General features: G+C 42.2%; 1 protein-coding gene across 1 annotated transcript in view; it reads right to left on the bottom strand.

The window, feature by feature from the left end:
• Positions 1–3,706: 3,706 nt before the first annotated feature.
• Positions 3,707–21,962, bottom strand: part of SUSD5 (sushi domain containing 5) — a 66,971-nt gene continuing 48,715 nt past the window's right edge. Inside the window, exon 5 of the mRNA XM_023214671.2 lies at positions 3,707–5,028. Coding sequence (XP_023070439.2) covers positions 3,746–5,028 — 1,283 coding nt within the window. The 3' untranslated portion in view covers positions 3,707–3,745. The remainder of the gene's footprint in view (positions 5,029–21,962) is intronic.

A 21,962-nucleotide genomic window follows, 5' to 3' on the forward strand; every position in this document is an offset into this window, starting at 1 on the left:
TGCCTGCCACCTGGGCATCCTGTTAGATGCAGATCCTGATTCAGCAGTCCTGGGGTGCGGCCTGAGATTGTGTACTTGCTTGCAGTGCCTGGGCTCCTGGGGCAGGAGCCGCACTTTGAATAGTGAGGTCCTGGGTGTTTCATTGCAGTGAAGTGAGTGGTCTCTGGTTGGGGCAAGGAAGAGGGAAGTAGGGAGGGAGGAGGGGCAAGAGTGCCACAAACTTCCCTAAAATCCTGCTGCAGGAGGTAACATAGCTGAGAGTTAGGTTTAGAAAGGACAGTCTTAGATCTTAGATATAGTAAGTATTAAGACATTATTTTCAAGATTACTAGAGAATTTTTTTTTTTTTTTTTTTTTTTTTTTTGAGATGGAGCCTTGCTCTGTCCCCCACGCTGAAGTGCAGTAGCATGATCTCAGTTCACTGCAACCTCCACCTCCCGGTTCAAGCAGTTCTCCTGCCAGAGCCTCCCGAGTGGCTGGTACTACAAGCATGCACCACCACGCCCAGCTAAGTTTTGTATTTTTAGTAGAGAAAAGGTTTCACCATGTTGGCCAGGCTGGTCTCGAACTCCTGACCTCAAGTGATCTGTCTGCCTTAGCCTCCCAATGTGCTGGGATTACCAGTGTGAGCCACTGTGCCCAGTGAGATTTTTTTATTTTTATTATTTATTTATTTATTTATTTATTTATTTATTTATTTTTGAGACGGAGTCTCGCTCTGTCGCCCAGGCTGGAGTGCAGTGGCCGGATCTCAGCTCACTGCAAGCTCCGCCTCCCGGGTTCATGCCATTCTCCTGCCTCAGCCTCCCGAGTAGCTGGGACTATAGGCGCCCGCCACCTCGCCCGGCTAATTTTTTGTATTTTAGTAGAGACGGGGTTTCACCGTGTTAGCCAGGATGGTCTCGATCTCCTGACCTCGTGATCCGCCCGTCTCGGCCTCCCAAAGTGCTGGGATTACAGGCTTGAGCCACCGCGCCCGGCCGATTTTTTTTTTTTTAAACCATGGTGCAGTAGCCTAGAAATAAAATACATTCAGCAACTGTTGGGGCAATAATTATTTATTTTAAATATCTCAGAAGCTTTGTGTTAATAGAACCCCCTCCCCTAATTTTCATGAGCATTACACATTCACCATTCTCAAAACATGCATGATATACAATTTAAATTTATAGTATTTTAATCATTCACTTTCAACGTGCAGTTTTAGATTCTATAACATTAATTTAGAGGATACCACACCAATAAGAACTTAAAAACTGATGTGTTGGGTTTATTTCACAGTCCATGTCTACAAATAAAACATTTACATGTATTGATAATTTGTAATAAATTTATTAATACACATGTATTAATATTGCCTATTTATTTGTTGGTATAAATTCAATGTTTTGGGTTATTCCATAATAATAGTTACTAACACAGTCCCAATGCTGGGACAGAGGTTATTTTATATAGTTAAAAATAGAAAAGTTATCTTGCAGTAGATTAGGATCTAATTTATAAATATATACAGTCTCTGGCTTTTATTCTATTATGTTTTGCTTTGGCTACATGCAGAAAGCATTTTATTCCTATCGTTCTTGACTTCATCTGATGCATAGGTATTCTAGTTGGTGCCTTCAGGCTTTATTTTACCCAATTATGGGGACTAAGGTCTTTGATTATGCTGCGTTTCTTTATGGCTACTTTGCCTAGTATTTTTCCAAAGCTTGCTGAAAAGAGGTGGCAGGGTAGAAAGCATGTTGTGAATTCTTTTTTCCTTAGGTAAAACACCACCAACAATTTTTCAATCATAAAAAAGATCAGGATTTCCCTCTACCACACAAAAACACTTAGACTCCTATGGTGTCTCAAAATAAATGTATTGTGTTTACCTTTTACCACTGATAACTATTTCCAAGAAGGTGATTCATATTAGAAAAATGTAACATGTTTCATTTCTGTGCCAACATACAGGAGACTATTGCAGGTGGCATTTGGGCAGCTTCAAATGCCACCTCAGCTGCACACAGCCATGCCTGACTTCCACACAACACACACCACATACTCATCTTCTGTGCCTTTAGGTGTTCAGCTGGCCTTGAAGTTCACATTTGAGCTTATTATAAACCAACAGGCTCTCAAACTTGAGTGCACATCATAATCACCTGGAGGGCTTGTTAAACACACAGAGAACTGGGCCCTACTCCCAGGGTTCCTGTTTCCTGAGTCTAGGGTGGGACTAGAGAATTTGCATCTCCAACAAATTCCCAGGTGATGCTGATGCTACTGGTCTGAGGACCACACTTTGAGAACCACTGCCATAAACCATACTGGCTGAGCCACCCTAAGGAATGATTTAGATGCTATGAAATGGGTTGCCCAACAGACAGGATGGCTTCTGTTTCCACAAAGCTCCCAGTTTCCACACTAGAGAACAGATCAGCACAGATCATTTCATACTCTTTTACAGATTCTTCTGCTTCTCCATCAAGTATGTGCCCATACTTGATATCCTGGTGTTCGGCCCTCTGAAAACATTTCTTTTTTTTTTTCTCCTGTGTCATTCCCTCTTACTGGAGTTCAGAGAAATGGTTAATCCTGAGAGAGGAAACCAAGGACTGAGTTTTGTTAGTCCTGGCAAAAATTCCAAGACATTCCTAGGCACAGACTGGTCAAGGACAACTAGGCCACTGCTTCTGAGAGGAAATGGTACTTACTGGTACAAAGCTAACTTTGTTTTTAAAAAATAATAGCAAATCCTTAACCAGGAAAGATTGAAAATAAAATAGAATAAATGATACGCTGTCCCACAAAATGGAGGGAACAGAGGGGGATGTGTGTTTCTTCGTTCCTCACCTCCCCCAACAAAATGTCCGTCTTAAATTCTCTCTAATTTCAAGAAACAAAAAAGAAACCTCAGAGCTTCTGGACTGTGTCCTGGCTCTTGGTTCATCTGCCCTCAGCAACATCACAACATTAGAAGGAAACAACCCATTATTCTTCCATATTCCTCTCCCAATAATTCAGTATCCATGTCCTAAATAATACTGCTGTCATATACTTGGTTTATCATGACTATTTATAAAATTTCAGGGCATGAAGCTGGTGATCTTTCTTCAAAAAGGTAATACTGTCATGTGGCCCACACCTGGAATCCTAGCACTTTGGGAGGCTAAGGAGGGCGGATCACTTGAGGTCAGGAGTTCTTGACCAGTCTGGCCAACATGGTGAAACTCCATTTCTACTAAAAATACAAAAAAAAAATTAGCCGGGCGTGGTGGTGCACGCCTGTAATCCCAGCTACTTGGGAGGCTGAGGCAGGAGAATTGCTTGAACTTGGGAGGCAGAGGTTGCAGTGAGCTCAGCTTGTGCCACTGCACTCCAGCCTGGGCAACAGCATGAGACTCCATCTCAAAAAATAATGATAATAACAATAATAATAATAGTAATAATAATAATAATACTGTGATGAAGGAAGAGGCGATTTTCAACCTCACTGGAAACTGGGCCCAAGCACAGGTCTGAGATTAGTGTAGTCAATTCCACGGCAGATGGTGAAGACACTGATGTGAGTGATGATGCCACCAAAGCCTCCCTGCCCTCCCAGGTGCTCCAGAGACACTTCTCAGCCTATAAAACAAAGAGCTGAGGAAAACATGATGAGTCCCAGTCCACCTGCATCATGCTCTAGTAAATTAGCAGTGTGATGTGTCACAGTTATTTTCCTCCCAAGTGGCTTTGGGAGAACCCACTCCGAAGGTGCCTAGACCTTCTCCATCTCGATCTGCTGGTGGTAGTGCCGAGCCTGCCGCTGGCCAACATTCAGCTTGTACACGGAGCTCTTGTGCTGGTACTTGCGGTAGCCCCACACCATCCCCACACCTGCCAGGAGCAGCAGTAGGCACAGGATGGTGACAATGGTGGCGATCACAGGGCCTCTGCTGAGGCCAGGACATCTGCCCCCCACACATGACTCCAAGGTGGGATGAAGCTCCTCGCTTGTACCCGGCCCAGGGCCTTCCTGTCCAAAGAAGTCTTCAGACAGCAGGTATGGGAAGCTGTCCTGGATCTCAGGAGCAGTGGTTTCTCCTGGAGGCTGGGTGGTTGCCATGATCGTTGAGGGGATGTGGTTAGGTGTCTGCTTGACAGTGGTCGCTGTTAATATCTCCAGGGTGGAGCTGGTGAGCTCATAGGGCAGGGTGGCCATCGAAGACTCCTCTGTGGTGAATCTCCAGGGTAGAGTTGACTGGTACTTGGTCAAGTCACCATCCCCATTGCCCTCAGTCTCGGACACACTCACGGGTCTGAGCGCCAAAGCTTCCACATCTAGCATTTGAGATGGAAGAACTGAACTATGGGTCATGCCCTCGCTTGGTGTGAGGGTGCTACTCCAGGGCTTCTTAACTTCCACAAGAATGGGCTGATCAGGAGTAAGTAGGATGTTTTCTTCTAGTCCTACTGACCCATCCCCTTTGTCCCCATCTTCTTCCTCTGTCTTCCTCCAAGCCCCATCTGTCACAGGGTAGCCATCTAACCAGGACTCATCACTGCTGCTCACCACTGGATCCCCTGCCTTGCTATCATTCTTGCCCATAAATGGCCCCAAGGGACCATCAGTGTTGTCATAGATCACCTTAGTTTCAGGTTCACCTGGGACCAATTTTACACCACTGTGGTTGTCTCCAGCAGAAAACTGCTTTTTGGTGTCATCATCCACCTCCTTTTCCAACCCAGGCTTGTGGAAAGCCTCAGCAGGAAACCAGAACAAGTGCTTCTGGAGCAGCCGCGATCCTGGCGAGTCTGCAAAGACACTGCTCCCAGCGCCAGGCAAGCCTGTGGTTGGCACAAAGCCTTTATCCTGGGCTATGTTTTCTCTCCCCACAGAAATGGAGACCAGATGGTCCTGTTTTGGAGCCTCCTCAGACGAGTCTCCCTGACTTCTGTCCTCTTCTGCCTCTGTCCGGGAATCCTCCATGAGCTCTCTGAATGACACAGATCTGTCATCAGGGAAGTTATCTTCATAGTCAATGTGTGCCTCAGCCTCATCTGGAAGGAAAGAGGGAAAAACCTCATTAGCTCCAACGGCACAGAGCCAGTATAGAACACAAGAAAAGGAAATTAAAAGCATAAGGGCTGGGACAGAATAAATAATTCTGTTATTATTCACAGATGATATGACTGCGTATCATAGATAAACCCAAAGAATCTACATATGAACATTACAATTAACTACAATTAACATCTGAGCTTAGACCAGGCATGTGACTCACACCTGTAATCCCAGCACTTTGGGAGGTCCAGGCAGGTGGATCACTTGAAGCCAGGAGTTCGAGACCAGCCTGGTTAACGTGGCGAACCCTCATCTCTAATAAAATACAAAAAAAATAGCCAGGCATAGTGGCATATGCCTGTAATCCCAGCTATTCAGGAGGATGAGACATGAGAACTGCTTGAACCCAGAAGAAGGAGGTTGCAGTGAGCCAAGATCACATCACTGCACTCCAGCCTGGGTGATAGAGGGAGACTCAAAAACAAAAACAACAACTCAAAAACAACAACAAAAAAATGTGACTTTATTAGGGATACTAGGTCTACAGTAAATATAAACATCAATTGTATTTCTAAATACTGTCAATAAACAGAAAATCAAAATTTAAAAGGATGCCATTTACAATAACATTTAAAAAACCAAACACATAGGAATAAATCTAACAAAAGATGTGCAAGACTTCTACATGGAATGATATAAGACATTGCTGAGCAAAATTAAAGAAGACTTAAATGAATGGAGGAATAGATCATGATCATGTAGTAGAAGGCTCAAGATTGCTAAGCTGGCAATTCTGTCCTAATTGATCTACACAGATCTCATACAATTCTAATAAAACATCTCAGACATTAACTGAATGCTAAAGTTTATGGAAATGCAATGAACCAAGAATAGACAAGGCAATATTGAAAAAGAAGAAAAAGCTGGAAGACATATGCAAAACATTTCAAGATTTACTATAAAACTGAATTACCTTTTAAGGCTGTGGTATTGGCACAAGGACAGATAATTAGATTACATTAAAATTAAGATCTTCTGTTCATTAAAAGCTACCACGAAGAGAGTTACGATGCAAGGCAGAGTTAGAGAAGATATCTGCAACGCATATAACTCCAAAGGGCTTATATCCAGAATTTAAAAAGGACTCCCACAAATCTATACTAAGTAGATAGACAAACCATAGAAAAATTGGCAAGATACTTGAATTGGCACATCATCAGAAAGATATCAGATTAGTCATTAAACATGGAAAGATGCTCAAGCTCACTAGTAAGATAGTCATAATGAGATACCATTGCATAGCACCAGAATGGCTAAAATTAAACAGATCGACAATATCAAATGTTAACTAGGATATACAGCACTGTTAGTGGGAGTGTGAACTGGAACAACCACGATGGAAAACTGTTTGTGCATCTCTACTAAAATTGAACATATGGATGCTCCATGACACAGCGATTCCACTCCTAAATATACACTTAACAGTAATGTGTGCATATGGGCACCAAAAGACATGCCTAAGAATGTTCATAATTGTAAAAAACTGGAAGCAATTCAAGCGTCCATTAACTGCAGAACCGGTACATCAATTATGGGATACTAAAACAATGCAAATCTGTACATCAATAAACATGAACCAACCACTGCTTCCCACAACAAAATAGATGAATTGCATGGTCATAATGTTAAGCCAGGCACAAAAGAGCACACTCTGTGTTGATTCTATTTATATAAAGTTAAAAAACAGGCAGAATTAATCTATGGATGTCGAAACTCAGGATGGTGGTTACACTTGGGTAAGAGAGAAGGGGTGATGACTGGGTCTGGTACAAACAGGACTTTTAGGGTGCTGGCAATATTTGATTTCTTCACTGTGTCAAGGCCTAAATATCTGTGTTTATTCTTGATAATTCATTGGTTTGTTGCCTTATGATTTGTATGTATTTTATAATTAAGTTAAAAATGCATATTTCTTTTTTTTCTTTTTCTTTTTCTTTTTCTTTTTTTTTTTTTTTTAAAGACAGAGTCTCTCTCTGTCTCCTAGGCTGCAGTGCAATGGCGCAATCTAGGCTCAGTGCAACCTCCGCCTCCCGGGTTCAAGCGATTCTCCTGCCTCAGCCTCCCGAGTAGCTGGGATTACAGGTGCACACCACCATGCCCAGGTAATTTTTGTATTTTTAGTAGACACAGGGTTTCACCATGTTGGTCAGGCTGGTCTGAAATTCCTGACTTCATGATCTGCCCATTTCGGCCTCCCAAAGTGCTGGGATTACAGTCATGAGTCACCACGCCCGGCCCCCAATGCATCTTTTAAAACACTGATTTGCTCTTTGTAAAACTTCCAAGTCATGGGATGATGCTGTAAAGTATTCTGAATCCAACTGAATAAGATTCAATAGAGCCCCATAACTAGGAGACCAGAATGTAAGGACAGTCCGACGAGAGGGGAATCAACTGGTCAGGAAAGCTCAAGAAGCTGGTGTCCTCAGAAGACAGCAGCAGCCCTTTGAGCTTCCCCTCTCTCAATGGTCTTTGAAAGCCAAGTCCTACTGGAAGATACACTTAAATTATTAAAACAGACTGGTTCTCCCACTTAACTTTCAACTTCGGAAGAACAAAATGCACAGAGCTCCAGAGTCAAGGTCTAGATGGAATGCTGAGGTGTCATGTGGTGCATTCCTGGGTTCTGAAACTAGATTAGCGGGTATCTGGCTTATTTCTAAAGGCTATTAAGAGAATAAGACTCTGTATCTTGCTTATTTAATGACTGACAGAGTTATAAATAAAATTTAACAATCTTTTCTGATCTGCTCCTGAAATGTAAGCCCATTCACTTTACATGTGTCCTCAGTCAGAAAAGGGAAACAGTGGATGAAGAGCAAACATCACTGATAAATATCAAATGCATGTGTGTTTTATGCTTAGAAAAGGATGGCCAATGATTATACCCCATTGTGTCCTGTTCACAAAACCTCACACAAAAAACACATCAGATGGCTGGACCATTCTTATCAGCCTTGTAGAATTCAAATACAGGCTCCCAGTGCTCAACCAGGCGCCTCCCTTCACATTCCCTGTTACATCCTCATTTCAAATTCTGCACTGACCCGCTCCTTCATTCAACAGACCTCACTGAGTGCTGACTATGTGCTAGAGCTTGGGATCACTGGTGAACAGGATAAATACTCCCTTCCCCCTTGGAGCATATGGGACAGAATCTCATGGTCTTGCATCCTATAGGTGAAGTACTGTCCTTCCTTCAAAAACAACAAAATGAAATGAATGTCACTATGACAGAACTTTTCTCTATAATTTACCCAAAACATATAGACAAGTCACACTGAGATTTAAGGTCATGACTTGTATCTTTGACCTCAGGATAAGGGGATTAGATTGCTTATGTACATGTGTGTCCTTACTGGCTGTGGAAGACAGATTGCAATAATGGCCACAAATCTCCACTTTTTCCTGCATCAAGTCCTTTTGCAATGTGCCTTTGCATGACTTCCCATGACAAGTTTGGGCCCGTTTTTCCATCTCTAGAATCTGGGCTGACCTCGTCCCTTGTTTTGACCTACTGAACGCAATGAAAGTGTTGCATGCCTTTGCTCTCTGCCTTGGAGCCCTGCCAGCTGCCATGTGAACAAACCGGGATGCTGAAGGATAAAAGACCCCATGAAGGAGAGGCAAACGTCCCAACTGAGGCCACCCTAGATCAGTCAGCTCTGGCTGACCACATTCACCTGAGTGAGCCCAGCCCAAACTGCTGACTCAAAGAACTGGAACAGAATAAATGATTGTTGTTTCATGCCACTAAGCCTTTTGAGGATGGTCTATTATGCAGAAAAAGCTAACTGACACACTAGCAATAGTAATGAGCTGCTTGGGGGGCAGGGCCCAAGGCACTGTGTCCCTAAAGTAGAACAATGCTTATCTACTATAGGTATTCTTATAGGTATTCCTGAGTGAGTGAAAAAGTAAATGGTTCTGGGAGGAAAATGGGAAAAATCTGCAATAGCTCAGATCCCAAGTTTCTCTTCATCCCTACCTTAAAACTGTTCCGCACTGAGATCAATTTCCAGGAGCACAGTCTCCCAAAACACAAGAGGACTATAGGCCCACTTCTAAATTACACGAAATGAATTACTTGTACCCATAGTCTCTCATCACACCCCAAAGACCCTCTGAAAAGATGCCATTGAAGGACCAATTGAATACAAAAACACACATGGGTGTGCACCACATACATGCACACAACACACCCTCACATTCTGGTGAGCAAATCGCTGTCACAGCCTAGCTGGTGAGAGCATCTCTTCTCATCCCAGCCTCTCCTTGGTGCCCATATTCTTATCAATTTAAAAGGGTAGCCTAGTAGAACTCCCTCCCCACTGCTAGTCAATTTCAAGCAGAGTGGTGATCCTGCTCCATCAAAGTTTGCTCCTAATGCATAGAAACTTGGCATTCCACATGTCTGACCGGTCATTTTTGCCCCAAATCTGCCCCAACCAATTTGTTTTTAATTAAAGAAAGTAATATATTCTGTGGTACTGCAGAAGACATTATCTTTGCAAAACAATACACATTTGCCAGTTGTCTCCTAGAGGTTCTGCTGTTGAGGATGAATATCCCTGTTCTCAGCCAGAACCCGGCCCTCTTTCATGAGGGGATAAGGTAGGAAGCGGTAACTCTCCAAGATCATTTTTCCTCCAGAAGCTTCCACCCACTTGAAAGCACAGGCCATACTTCATGCACCAGCTGTAATGCCAGGCCTCTTTCCACATGTTATTTTACTACGGAATACTTTTTGTTGCCTCACTGCAGCCCCAAGACATCAAACTGTGAAGGACCCCAGATTCTATTTTATTCCATGGTATTTTTGTCATTTCCCATTCTTGCTTGCACGAATCCGGACAGTGCATTAATTTTCTTTCAGGTCATCAACTCACTGACTTTCAGTTCACTGACTGTTGGGAGTAAACAAGCTGTTTGTGCGGAACTCAGTCAGCATGATGAAAGGGACCAACATCTGCACAGAGCTTTGCCAAAGGCAGTCCCGGGTGATGGGAAAGCCAGCAGCCTGTCGGTTCCAATGTGGGTGCTGAGTCTAAGTGCTTCCTCACTGTCCTCACAGACCGCCATCTTGTCACCTCTGCAGATGCCAAGACTGATACGGTCCATGGGAAAGCAGAATTCTACCCAAATAACCAACAGCTGAAAAGAAGTGTGACTGTAGGGATACTCAAGATCTTCCAGCACCTCAGAATATCTGTGGCCCTGATAAGTCTCGCTGTAACCTCTGCTCCGGCTTCTTCCCTGTCTCTTCTGCCCACACCCCATATTTCACTTCCACCCGCCCCAGTGCCCCCTGCTTTTCTGTTCTTGCTTCTGACTGCCCCTCCATCTGCTCTTCTTCCTCCTTCTCTACCTCATCACTTATGTTCCAGACCACTTGAATATGTACTGGGGACACAGGCCAAAATTGCCTTATGAACGGGGTGCATCACAGGCCACGCTTGAAAATATCTAAGTGTTCCAGTTGAAACTGTATCATATATTTTCCCTCCCCCGTACCCATCAAAATGGGGAAACACCACCAAACACACACACACACACACACACACACACAAACACAAACACAAAACTAGGCTTACTGAATGTGAATTTCTAAAAATGAGGAAACTATACTAAACTTCAGTAAAAACATTTTATCAATAGGAACCTCATGAAAAGGGAATAATATATTGCAACGAATTTCATAAACTAGTTACCAAGAGGAGAAACAGAGGGTTCTAAAGAAGAGTGGACAAGCATGGCCTGCCTTAGCTCCTAACCCACCCTCATCCTTCAGAAATGGTACTGGTAATCAACAAATCCTAGAAAGAAGCAAAGTGGATGGAGAGAACCAGTAACCAGGAGGGCTGCTTCTTCCTGACAGAATAAAAAATGCCAAGACTTCACATTGTTCAGGGGAAGGAAACTTTGATATAGAACATTTAAAACATTTTTGAGGAAAAAGGAGAACCTGGAGTTTAAAAAATTTTTTATGTTTTGTAGAGACAGCGTCTCACTATGTTGCCCAGGTGCGTCTTGAACTTCTGGTCTTGAGCAATCCTCCTACCTCAGCCTCCCAAAGTGCTGAGATTACAGGCATGAGCCACCATGCCCAGTCAAGCCCAGATATTTTAAAGACAGACAAATAAACAAGCAAGAGTAAATATCCAAGGCAGGGGGATCATTTGAGGCCAGGAGTGAGAACAGCCTCGGCAACAAAACGAGACTCCTTCTCTTAAAAAAAAAATTAACTGGGTGTGGTGGCACACACCTGTAGTCCTAGCTACTCGGCAGGCTGAGGCAGGAGGATCACTTGAACCCAGGAGATTGAGGCTGCAGTGGGCCATGCATGGCATGCCAATGCACTCCAGCCTGGGCAACATACTACTTCAGTTGATTTGTCCCCTTACAGCCACCATTCCCTCTTCTGGATTAAAGGATTGTTTCACAATACAAAACTTAATAAGAAAGTGAGTGCAACAAAACAAAGCTCAAAGGTAATGTGTAAAATAACAGAATGTTACGAAAAGGGTGGTTATGAACTTCAGGCATCAAATTGAGGACCAATGTAGCATCATGACAGAGCTAAAAAATTAGTCAGAAACTTCAAAAGACAGAGCAGACTGAGAATTTTATAAAACAGAAAAAAAAGACAGAAGACATATTCAAGAATCACTACAAACCTCAAGCAGAATAAATTCACATAAATTGCCTATAGCCATACCAAATTAAAACTGCTAAAAACCAAAGACAGAAAAATGTAAAAGCAACCTGTGAAAGCAAATATATAATGTTTGATAAAGCAACAATAAGATTGAGAGGTGACTTTTCAAAAGAAACCATAAAAGCCGGAAGACAATGTGATAAAATATTCAAAATGTTAGAAGAAAAGAACTGCCAATATGGAATTTCTTACTCTGTGAAAATGTCATAGATGGAAGCTCAGAGATGCAGGAAGGAAAGAACAATGAAATAGTAAATATGGAGGCAGAGCCAAGTGAATGTTGACTGCATAAAACAATACACACACACACACACACATAATATTCATTCAAAACATTTAACAACAGCATAGAAGCTGGGAAGAGGTAAATGGAGTCAAAGTGTTTGATGGCTTTAAATTAGCCAGGAAATGGTGTAACTATTCATTAATATTAAACTTGTATATGTCAAAGGTGCCTGTTATAATTTCTAGAGTAACCACTAAAAGGAGAGTAAAAGATGATTAGAAGGTAATAGAAGGGGTAAATACAATAAGTAAAAAATGCTTAATTGCTTCAAAAGAAGGCAGGAAAGCAGAGAAAAAGGAACAAAGGACAAATAGGAAAGAGAGAAAACGAAAACAACAGTAATTTTAAATCCAAATCTACTGATGGTTAAATGTAAAATAGATTAATGCTACCATTAAAAGACAAAAGTTGTCAGCTTGGATAAAGAAACAGAACCCATGTACATGGTACTTATAAGAGACACACTTTAAATATAAGCACACAGATGAGTTGAAAGTCAAAGACTTTAAAAAAAGTAATGAAGAGACTAACCAGCAAAAAATACTTTAAGGCAAAAAATACTAGTAGAGATAAAGAAGGCTCTTTCATAAAGATAAATGTTTCAATTCACCTGGAAGATATTAAATTATAAAATTGTATGTACTTAAAAATAAAGCCTCAAAATATAGGAATCTAACAGATATGAACTAAAAGAAGACACTGATAAATCCATGATCATAGTGAGATATTTTAAACATCTATCATCAATAATTATAACAAATAGAAAAAAGGTAAGAATACAGATTTGAACAACACACTTCATAAATACGACTTCTTTGAAATACATAGATGACATCCAACAACTATAGAATAAATGTTCTTTTCAAGTGCACATATAATAATTTTACAAAATTGACCATAAAAGAAGTATCAATAAACTTTAAAAGACTGAATCATACATACATTTTCTGGTCATAGTGAGATTAGTTTAGATAAAAAATTACTTTAAAATTCCCCTATGTATAGAAATTAAACAAAATATGCCTAAATAACTCATGGGTCAAGGGAGAAACTACAGTGGAAATCAGAAAACATTCTAACTGAATGATAATGGAAATATAACATATCAAAACGTGTGGGAAACAGCAAAAGCTGAGCTCGGGGGAAGTTATACCTTTAAATATCTATGTGAGAAAAGAAGAAAGGCTGAAAAATCAAATTGATTTCTGGAAGCTGGGTTAATAAAATTAAGTTAAACACAAAGAAATAGAAGGAGGAGATTTTTAAAAGAACAGAAGTAAATAAAAAACAAACACACAATAGAGAAAATCGACATAGTCAAAAGTTAATTATTTGAAAAGACTAGTAACATTGATAAACTCCTAGCAAGGCTAATTAAGAAGAATTTAAAGAAGATGCAAATGAAAAACATTAGGAATAAAAGGGACATCATCAGAGATGTTTCAGGTATTAGAAAAGACAATAGCAGGACCTCATGATAAAAATTTACATCCAGGAAGCTAGCTGGGCACAGTGGTTTGCGCCTGCAATCCCAGAACTTGGGCAGGCTGGGGCAGGTGGATCACCTGAGGTCAGAAGTTCGAGATCAGCCTGGCCAACATGGTTAAACCCTATCTCTACTAAAAACACAAAATTAGCAGGGCGTGGTGGCACATGCCTGTAATCTGAAACTGGGAGGCAGAGGTTGTGGTGAGCTGAGATCCCGCCATTGTACTCCAGCCTGGGAAACGATAGCAAAACTCCATCTCACAAAAAAAAAAAAAAAAAAAAAAAAAAAAATAAGTCCAGGAAACTAAAAATTCTGAAGAAATAGAAAAATTTCTAGAGAAATATAACTTACCAAAAGTGACACAAGAGGAAATAGAAACTTTTTATATACCATTAACAAAACTGAATCTCTCCACACACACAAAACTCTAGGCGCAGGTGGCTTTGCCAATGAATTCCATCAAATGTTTAGGAGGATAATTCCAATCTTACACAAACTCTTCCAGACAACAGAGAAAGAGGAAATACTTCCCAATGTATTTTATACATACAGTGTAACCTTGGTACCAAAACCTGGCAAGGATATGACAAAAAGGAACTACTGCAGACCAATCTTACTGAACATAGATGCGAAAGTCCCATATAAAATGTTGGCAAACTGAATCCAGCAATAAGTTAATGTCAGTAAGCTGGGTTAAGCTTTAATATATTAAGTATATATTAAAAGTTAATATATTAAAAGAATAATACATTATACCTAGTTAGATTTATCCCAGGAATTCATCATTGGTTTAACATTTGAAAAAAAAAGGAGCTTCAGAAAAGCATCTGACAAAAGTCAACAAGATAAAAACCCTTAGAAATTAGGAATACGAGGAAACTTCCTTAACCTGATTTTAAAAATATACCTTTTTGTTTCTTTTAAAAATATATAGGCCAGGCCAGGTGCAGTGGCTCATGCCTATAATCCCAGCATTTTGGGAGGCCAAGCGAGTGGATCACTTGAGGTCAGGAGTTCTAGACCACCCTGGTCAACATGGTGAAACCCCAACTCTACTAAAAAAATACAGAAAATTACCCAGGTATGGTTGCACCTGCCTGTAATCCCAGCTACTCAGGAGGCTGAGGCAGGAGAATCACTTGAACCCGGGAGGTGGGAGGTTGCAGTGGGCCAAGATCTTCCCACAGCACTCCAGCCTGGGTGACAGAGCAAGACTCTGTCTCAAAGAAAAAAAGATATAAATATAGATACATAGTTTCCTTTATATAAAGCCAGTCACAAAAATGAACCTAATACAGTGTGATTCCACTTACATGAGGCTTCGATAGTAGTCACATTTATAGAAACAGAAAGTAGAATGGTGATTACCAAGGGCTGAGGGAAAAGAGAAAAAGAAGAGTTTTTGCTTAATGGGTGTGAAGTTTCAGATTTACAAGATGAAGAAGTTACGGAGATCTGTTTCATAACAATGTGAATATACTTAACACTACTGATCTGTACACTTGAAGATGGTTAAGATGGTAAATTTTATGTTATGTGGTTTTTATTACAAGTTTTTTTCAAAAAAAGGGAAGGATTAGTAAGTTATACTACATTAAAATTCTATTTATGAAAGATACTATGAAGAACATGAAAAGGCAACTTACCTAACAGAAGACATTTGCAACATAAATAACCTTGAAAGTTCTGGTATCCAGAATAATATAAAGGGCTCCTACAAATAAATATAAAATAAACAGCCCAGTAGAAAAATGGGCAAGAGAATTGAATAGGCACTTCACAAATGAGGTATTCTAATAGCCAGAAAACATATGATAAGGTGCTTAACATCATTAATCAGGGAAAATCAAATTAAGTGGTATCACAACATACCCATCAAAATAGCTAAAAATTTACAAGACTGTCAATACCAGTTGTTGGTGGGGAGGTAAGGCTCCTAGAACTCTTATACATTGCTCTTCAGAGGCTAAATTGTTACAATCATTTGGGCATTATCTTGTTGAGTATTATCTACTAAAGTTGAACACGCATATGTGTGCGCGCGCACACACATACCCCTGTATGATCCAGCAATTCAACTCTAAATTATGATATAGACAAAATTCTAGAAAACGCAAAACTCTAGAGGAATATGTGTAACATGATCACCAAAAGACCTGTGCAAGAATGTCCTTATAATAGCTCCAAATATGAAACAATGAAAAATAATCCTAATGGTAGAATGGAATACCCCACAGCAACGAAAAAGAATGAACAGCTCACAGAGCAACATGTATGTGTCTCACAGCCATAATGTTGGGTAAAGGAAGCTGTATACAAAAGTACATAATGTATGCTTCCACTTAAATAAAATTCAAGCGAGGGGGGGCGAATGTAATTTATAGTTTAAGTAGCGTGGATAGTGGTTACTCTAAGGGAGGCTGGGACTGAAAGGGAGCACCAGGAGTGTTTCTGGATGGCTGGTGATGGTCTACTTCTTGACTTGGGTGCTGATTACATGGGTGTGTTTATGGTATGATAATTCACTGAACTCTATAATCTTTGATTTTTGAAATGTTTTGTATTTATCTTATTCTTAAGTAAAAATATAAATAGACAATCAAAAGTGGACACCATGTACCAGGAAAAACTGGCCCAGTATTTGGCTGCTGAATGCCAAGGATGAAGAAACAATTTAACTGATATTCAGGAAGAAAAGGCAAATCCCATGCAAGAACAAAATTAAATCAGGCTTGCCTAAAATTTAACCTCATCATGTTCAGTGACAGAAGAAAAAAGAACAATGGCTATAATCTTTGAGGGAAAGAAAATGTAATTCAACTTTGTTGAGATGTCATTCAATTTTATATTAACAGTAGGCATTCATTTATCTTAAGATGTCTGTGCTATCTCAAGAATAATATACTGTGTGACCAGGTGTAGTGGCTCATGCCTACAATCCTGGCACTTTGGGAGCCTGAGATAGGAGGATCACTTGAATCCAGGAGTTCAAGACTAGCCTGGACAACATAGTGAGACCCACTGCATTGCAGCCTGGGTGAGACAGTGAGACCCCCATCTCCAAAAGAAAAAAAAGAAAACACACTGTGTAATGTTACGCATGTGTTACTTATGTCACACTGTAAGCCAGCTGCTGCTGGTATTCCAATTAAGAATTCACTCTGGGATGGACAGTTAGCGTTCCTACTAGAAAAATTCATCCTCCATATGTGGCTAATACAAGTACTTCTTTATTTGTACCTTGACCAAAAACATTGCTTTGCTAATTAGTACCCTGAATATCTGAAATGGTTTTCTATTGGTAAAATTAGTGACCTACTAACTACCAATGATAAACATTAGAAATGGGCTTTCACTAGTAAAATGAAAGGTGTATATGATATGGGGATTGGGTAAAGACACCTTAGAAACACTTCATGCTCTTATACGGACAGGGTAAAACCAATTTAGATCTTGATGGTGCTTGACACTTGAACCCTAAAAGGTCTCAGTTTGGGACTAATGTGTTACTCACTAGAACGTGGGGAACAGCATCCATCCAGAACAGAGCTCACCGCTGTCACCCTGCGCTGATCACACCACCCTGCTCTCGCTGCACAGCCTGCCCAACTCCCCACTGGCCCAGGCACTTCCTGAGAACAAGGGCATGTCCCCCCTGACTTTGTATCCCACACACACACAGCATGGTGTATGGCATATAGTAGGCACTCCATAAATGTTTGTTGAATAAATAAATTAGTGAAGAGATGAATTAGTGGATGTGAATTCCAGTTTTTATAAAGCTTGATGCAGTCTGGAAGTCCATCAGCCAAGGCATCATTTGATTCGTGAGAGGGGCAAAGAATGATAAATGACTTCTGAGTTCCAGTATTGGGGATAATCAATGTCTGCCAACTTCCACCTCCTGTGTTACCCATCCCATGAGCTTAAATACTGGTGGCTCATGCCTGTAATCCCGGCACTTTGGGAGGCCAAGGCATGTGGATCACCTGAGGTCAGGAATGCGAGACCAGCCTGGCCAACACGGCGAAACCCTGTCTCTACTAAAGTACAACAATTAGCTGGGTGTGGTGGTGTGCGCCTGTAATCCCAGGTACTCAGGAGGCTAGGCAGGAGAATAGCTTGAACCCGGGAGGCAGAGGTTGCAGTTAGCCGAGATCACGCCACTGCACTCCAGCGCGGGCAACAAGAGTGAGACTCCAACTCAAAAAAAAAAAAAAATATATATATATATATACACACACACACACACACACACACACACACATATATATATAAAACATAAAGTTAAAAGGCACCTGGAACATGGGCAGAAGATGAGTATGTTCTCCTCTCTCACCTTTTTTTGTGCAGGAAACACTGGCCTAGTGTTTAATGTTAGAGTGAGGATTTGGGAAAAGTCAGCTCACCCTGGCTGTGGCCTCGACCTGGACACTTACAGTCTGAGCTGTGTGTTTGCGTGTGTGCATGCATGTGTGGGTATGTGTGTATGCATGGATTTGCACGTGATTGTGTCTGTATGTGTGTCCAAGGTTCTGCCTCTAGAGCTCCCTCAGGCTACAGCAACCCTGAGCAGAAGCCCAGGGCCCCGAACTAAGCTCTTCCTGTCTCCCCAGGTTCGCAGGTCAAGGTCCTGACTTAAAAACAGGTTGTCAGGGCCGAGTGCGGTGGCTCAAGCCTGTAATCCCAGCACTTTGGGAGGCCGAGACGGGCGGATCACGAGGTCATGAGATCGAGACCATCCTGGCTAACACGGTGAAACCCTGTCTCTACTAAAAAATACAAAAAAAAAAAAACACTAGCCAGGCGAGGTGGCGGGTGCCTGTAGTCCCAGCTACTCGGGAGGCTGAGGCAGGAGAATGGCGTAAACCCAGGAGGTGGAGCTCGCAGTGAGCTGAGATCCAGCCACTGCACTCCAGCCTGGGCGACAGAGCGAGACTCCCTCTCAAAAAAAAACAAAAAAAACAAAAAAAAACGGTTGTCAGTATATCACAGTTTCCCCAAAACCTCAAATGAAGACAAGAATGAGTGCTTACAAATAGCCTACTTATGAAGAAGTATCCAAAGCTTATTTTTCTCCCCATGGGGAACAGTAACATTTATTATTCATCAGATTTCAACCAACAAGCACATTCTGCCCACAAGATGGAGAAGCCCAGCTCTCTGCCTGTGGAGGTGCTGTATCTCTCACCTCCCCTCTGCTTTCCTGCATCTGCGCTCTGACTCAGATCATTCAGCTATCCTTCTAGCCCTGCCCTCACCCGACCCTCTCTGTGAAAACCTGTGCTAACACAACCAGGGCCTTCTGATTTAGACAAACAAGTCTAGGAAATGTAAGCTTTGTGGCTTCTCCTGGCAAAACCCAGGTCATTCACTGTGCATTTATATTTAACTGCTACTTTTGGAAAACAGAAGAGCACAGAAAATCATACGTCAGGACTGAAAAGCGCAGGCTGTGTACTGCTTGTGTCTCTTATCAGAGTGGGATGTGGCTGGGGGCTGCAGGAGACAGGCCAGAGCCCAAAATCCAGGGTTCTCCCAGGGCTGCTACTTTCCATCTTTTTTCACTTTGCTGCCTTTCTGGAAGCCCCACACGTACCCTCTTTTTTTTCCCCCTCTGTTCTTGGCTACACAGCCTTTAAAAATAGTAATTTTAAAAAAAGACAACCAGACAAGCCAGAAATAACCACTGGTTCAATGAACCTCTGAACAAATATGGCAATTTTTGTTCCTGACAAGGAAATTCTAAATTCAGTTTCAGTCTCATGCATTCTTCTATGAAGGAAATTAAGTCTAAAAGATAGAGAAAAACAGAAATAGAAGTTAATTTAAGAAAACAAAATAATACCTGTAGAAATGAGAAAAGAGCAAAGGAACTGACTGAGGGGACAGCTAGTTTGCAAGTGGGCAGGTGTGCTGCCCCGAGGCCTCGCCCTCCTCCCCATCTCAGGGCCCCGGGAGGCAGCATATAGCATGATGCAGATATAAGGATAGGACATGCCTGGTTTTATTTTTTATTTTTATGTTTTTGAGACAGAATCTCACTCTGTTGCCCAGGCTGGAGTGCAGTGGGGTGATCTTGGCTCACTGCAACCTCTGCCTCCTGGGTTCAAGTGAATTTCATGCCTCAGCTTCCCAAGAAGCTGGGACTACAAGCATGTGCCACCATACCTGGCTAATTTTTGTATTTTTAGTAGAGACAGGGTTTTGTCACGTTGGCCAGGCTGGTCTCAAACTCTTGGCCTCAAGTAATCAGCTTGCTTCAGCCTCCCAAAGTGCTGGGATTACAGGCATGAGTCACTGCGCCTGGCCAGACATGCCTGGTTTTAAACCCTGGATCTGCTTCTTTCTGGTGTCTGACACAGGCAAGTCACCGAACTTCCCTGTACCTCAGTGTTCCCATCTATAAATTGGAACTCGCCATTTCTACTTCCAGACTTGTGAAGATTAAATGAGATGAAGTGTGTAAAACTATGGTAGAAAGGGGCACAAGGAAACTTGGGAATGATGGAAGTGTTCTATATTTTAGTTATAATGGTGGTTTCATGAGTGTATACACCTGCGACAGTTCAGATAAATTTATTTATTTATTTATTTTTTGAGATGGAGTCTTGCTCTGTCACCCAGGCTGGAGTGCACTGGCGTGATCTCGGCTCACTGCAAGCTCTGCCTCCCGGGTTCACGCCATTCTCCTGCCTCAGCCTCCTGAGTAGCTGGGACTCCAGGCACCCACCACCATGCCCGGATAATTTTTTTATATTTTTAGTAGAGATAGGGTTTCACTGTGTTAACCAGGATGGTCTCAATCTCCCGACCTCATGATCCACCTGCCTCAGCCTCCCAAACTGCTGGGATTACAGGCGTGAGCCACCGCGCCCGGCTGACAGTTCAGATAAATGTATACTTTAAATGAGTACAGTTGATGGTATGCAAATTAAACCCAATAGAGTTGTTAAAAAAGCAGGGCCAAAAAACAACTCCCAGAAGAGAGACAGCATGGAGTGAGTGTGTGGTTTATGCCAGCTTTGTTCTCAATGCCTAACTGGGGAATGTGTCTTGTTTCCATGGCTGTGTCAGATCAGGGAAGGGAAAAAGAAAAGTTGTACATTTGCTACTGGACTCAGAGGTGGCGAGGCTGGTGGAGTGAGGTGCAGCTTGGGGTCAAGCACTTTCCTGATACTGCAGCCCAGAAAGCAACAAACAGAACCAATGGAACTGGGAGTAGGGGTAGGCCTTTCTGAGCCTATCTTCACACTTGGTGGCAGATAGCCCTGTGGCATCTTTTCTTTTCTTTCTTTTCCTTCCTTCCTTCCTTCCTTCCTTCCTTCCTTCCTTCCTTCCTTCCTTCCTTCCTTCCTTCCTTCCTTCCTTCCTTCCTTCCTTCCTTCCTTCCTTCTTTCCTTCCTTCCTTCCTTTCTCTCTCTCTCTCTCTTTCTTTCTCTCTCTCTCTCTCTCTTTCAGACAGAGTCTTGCTCTATCGCCCAGGGTGGAGTGCAGTGGTGTGATCTCGGCTTGCTGCAATCTCTGCCTCCCGGGTTCAAGCAATACTCCTGCCTCAGCCTCCTGAGTAGCTGGGATGACAGGCATGCACCACCACGCCCGGCTAATTTTGTATTTTTAGTAGAGATGGGGTTTCTCCATGTTGGTCAGGCTGGTCTCAAACTTCCAACCTCAGGTGATCCACCGGCCTTGGCCTCCCAAAGTGCTGTTTACAGGTGTGAGCCACCATGCCCTGCCACATCAGGACTTTTCTGTAATTAGGGCAACAACCAATTTTAGTTAGATTATGAGTACATTAGAGAGGGCATGACAGACATTACCTGCTGCCAAACTGGGAATGGAAACCAAGAAGAACACGTGTGGATTTTGACAGGAGTATGGAAGACTAAATGGCCAGAACCAGACCTGAACTCTAGGGACCAGGGCTAGAGAAGAACCAACACACAGAGGGGAGAAAATGACAGTTAAATAAGTCCTCATCCATTTCAGTGAATGGTCAAGACGAAAGTCCCTGTGCTTAAGTGAGAGACTGCATCCCCACCACTTAAGCCTGGAATGTTGCTTGTGAACACACAGCCTGGGCGGCGTGTGGCTGAGGGACCCTCCTACACCATCCATTCCCTCACCTTTTGCTACCCACCAGATATGCATGCCACACACTAGGAAGCTACCAGCTGCGTGGGTCTCTATCAAGTCCGAAAGTCACACTGGCCATGCCTTTCTGGAAAGACCAGCTGAGGCCGGGTGCGGTGGCTCACGCTTGTAATCCCAGCACTTTGGGAGCCTGAGGCGGGCAGATTACGAGGTCAGGAGATGGAGACTATCCTGGCTAACACAGTGAAACCCTGTCTCTACTAAAGAATACAAAAAATTAGCC

This window comes from Piliocolobus tephrosceles, chromosome 2 (assembly GCF_002776525.5).
Source record: "Piliocolobus tephrosceles isolate RC106 chromosome 2, ASM277652v3, whole genome shotgun sequence".
NCBI classification, from domain to species: Eukaryota; Metazoa; Chordata; class Mammalia; order Primates; family Cercopithecidae; genus Piliocolobus; species Piliocolobus tephrosceles.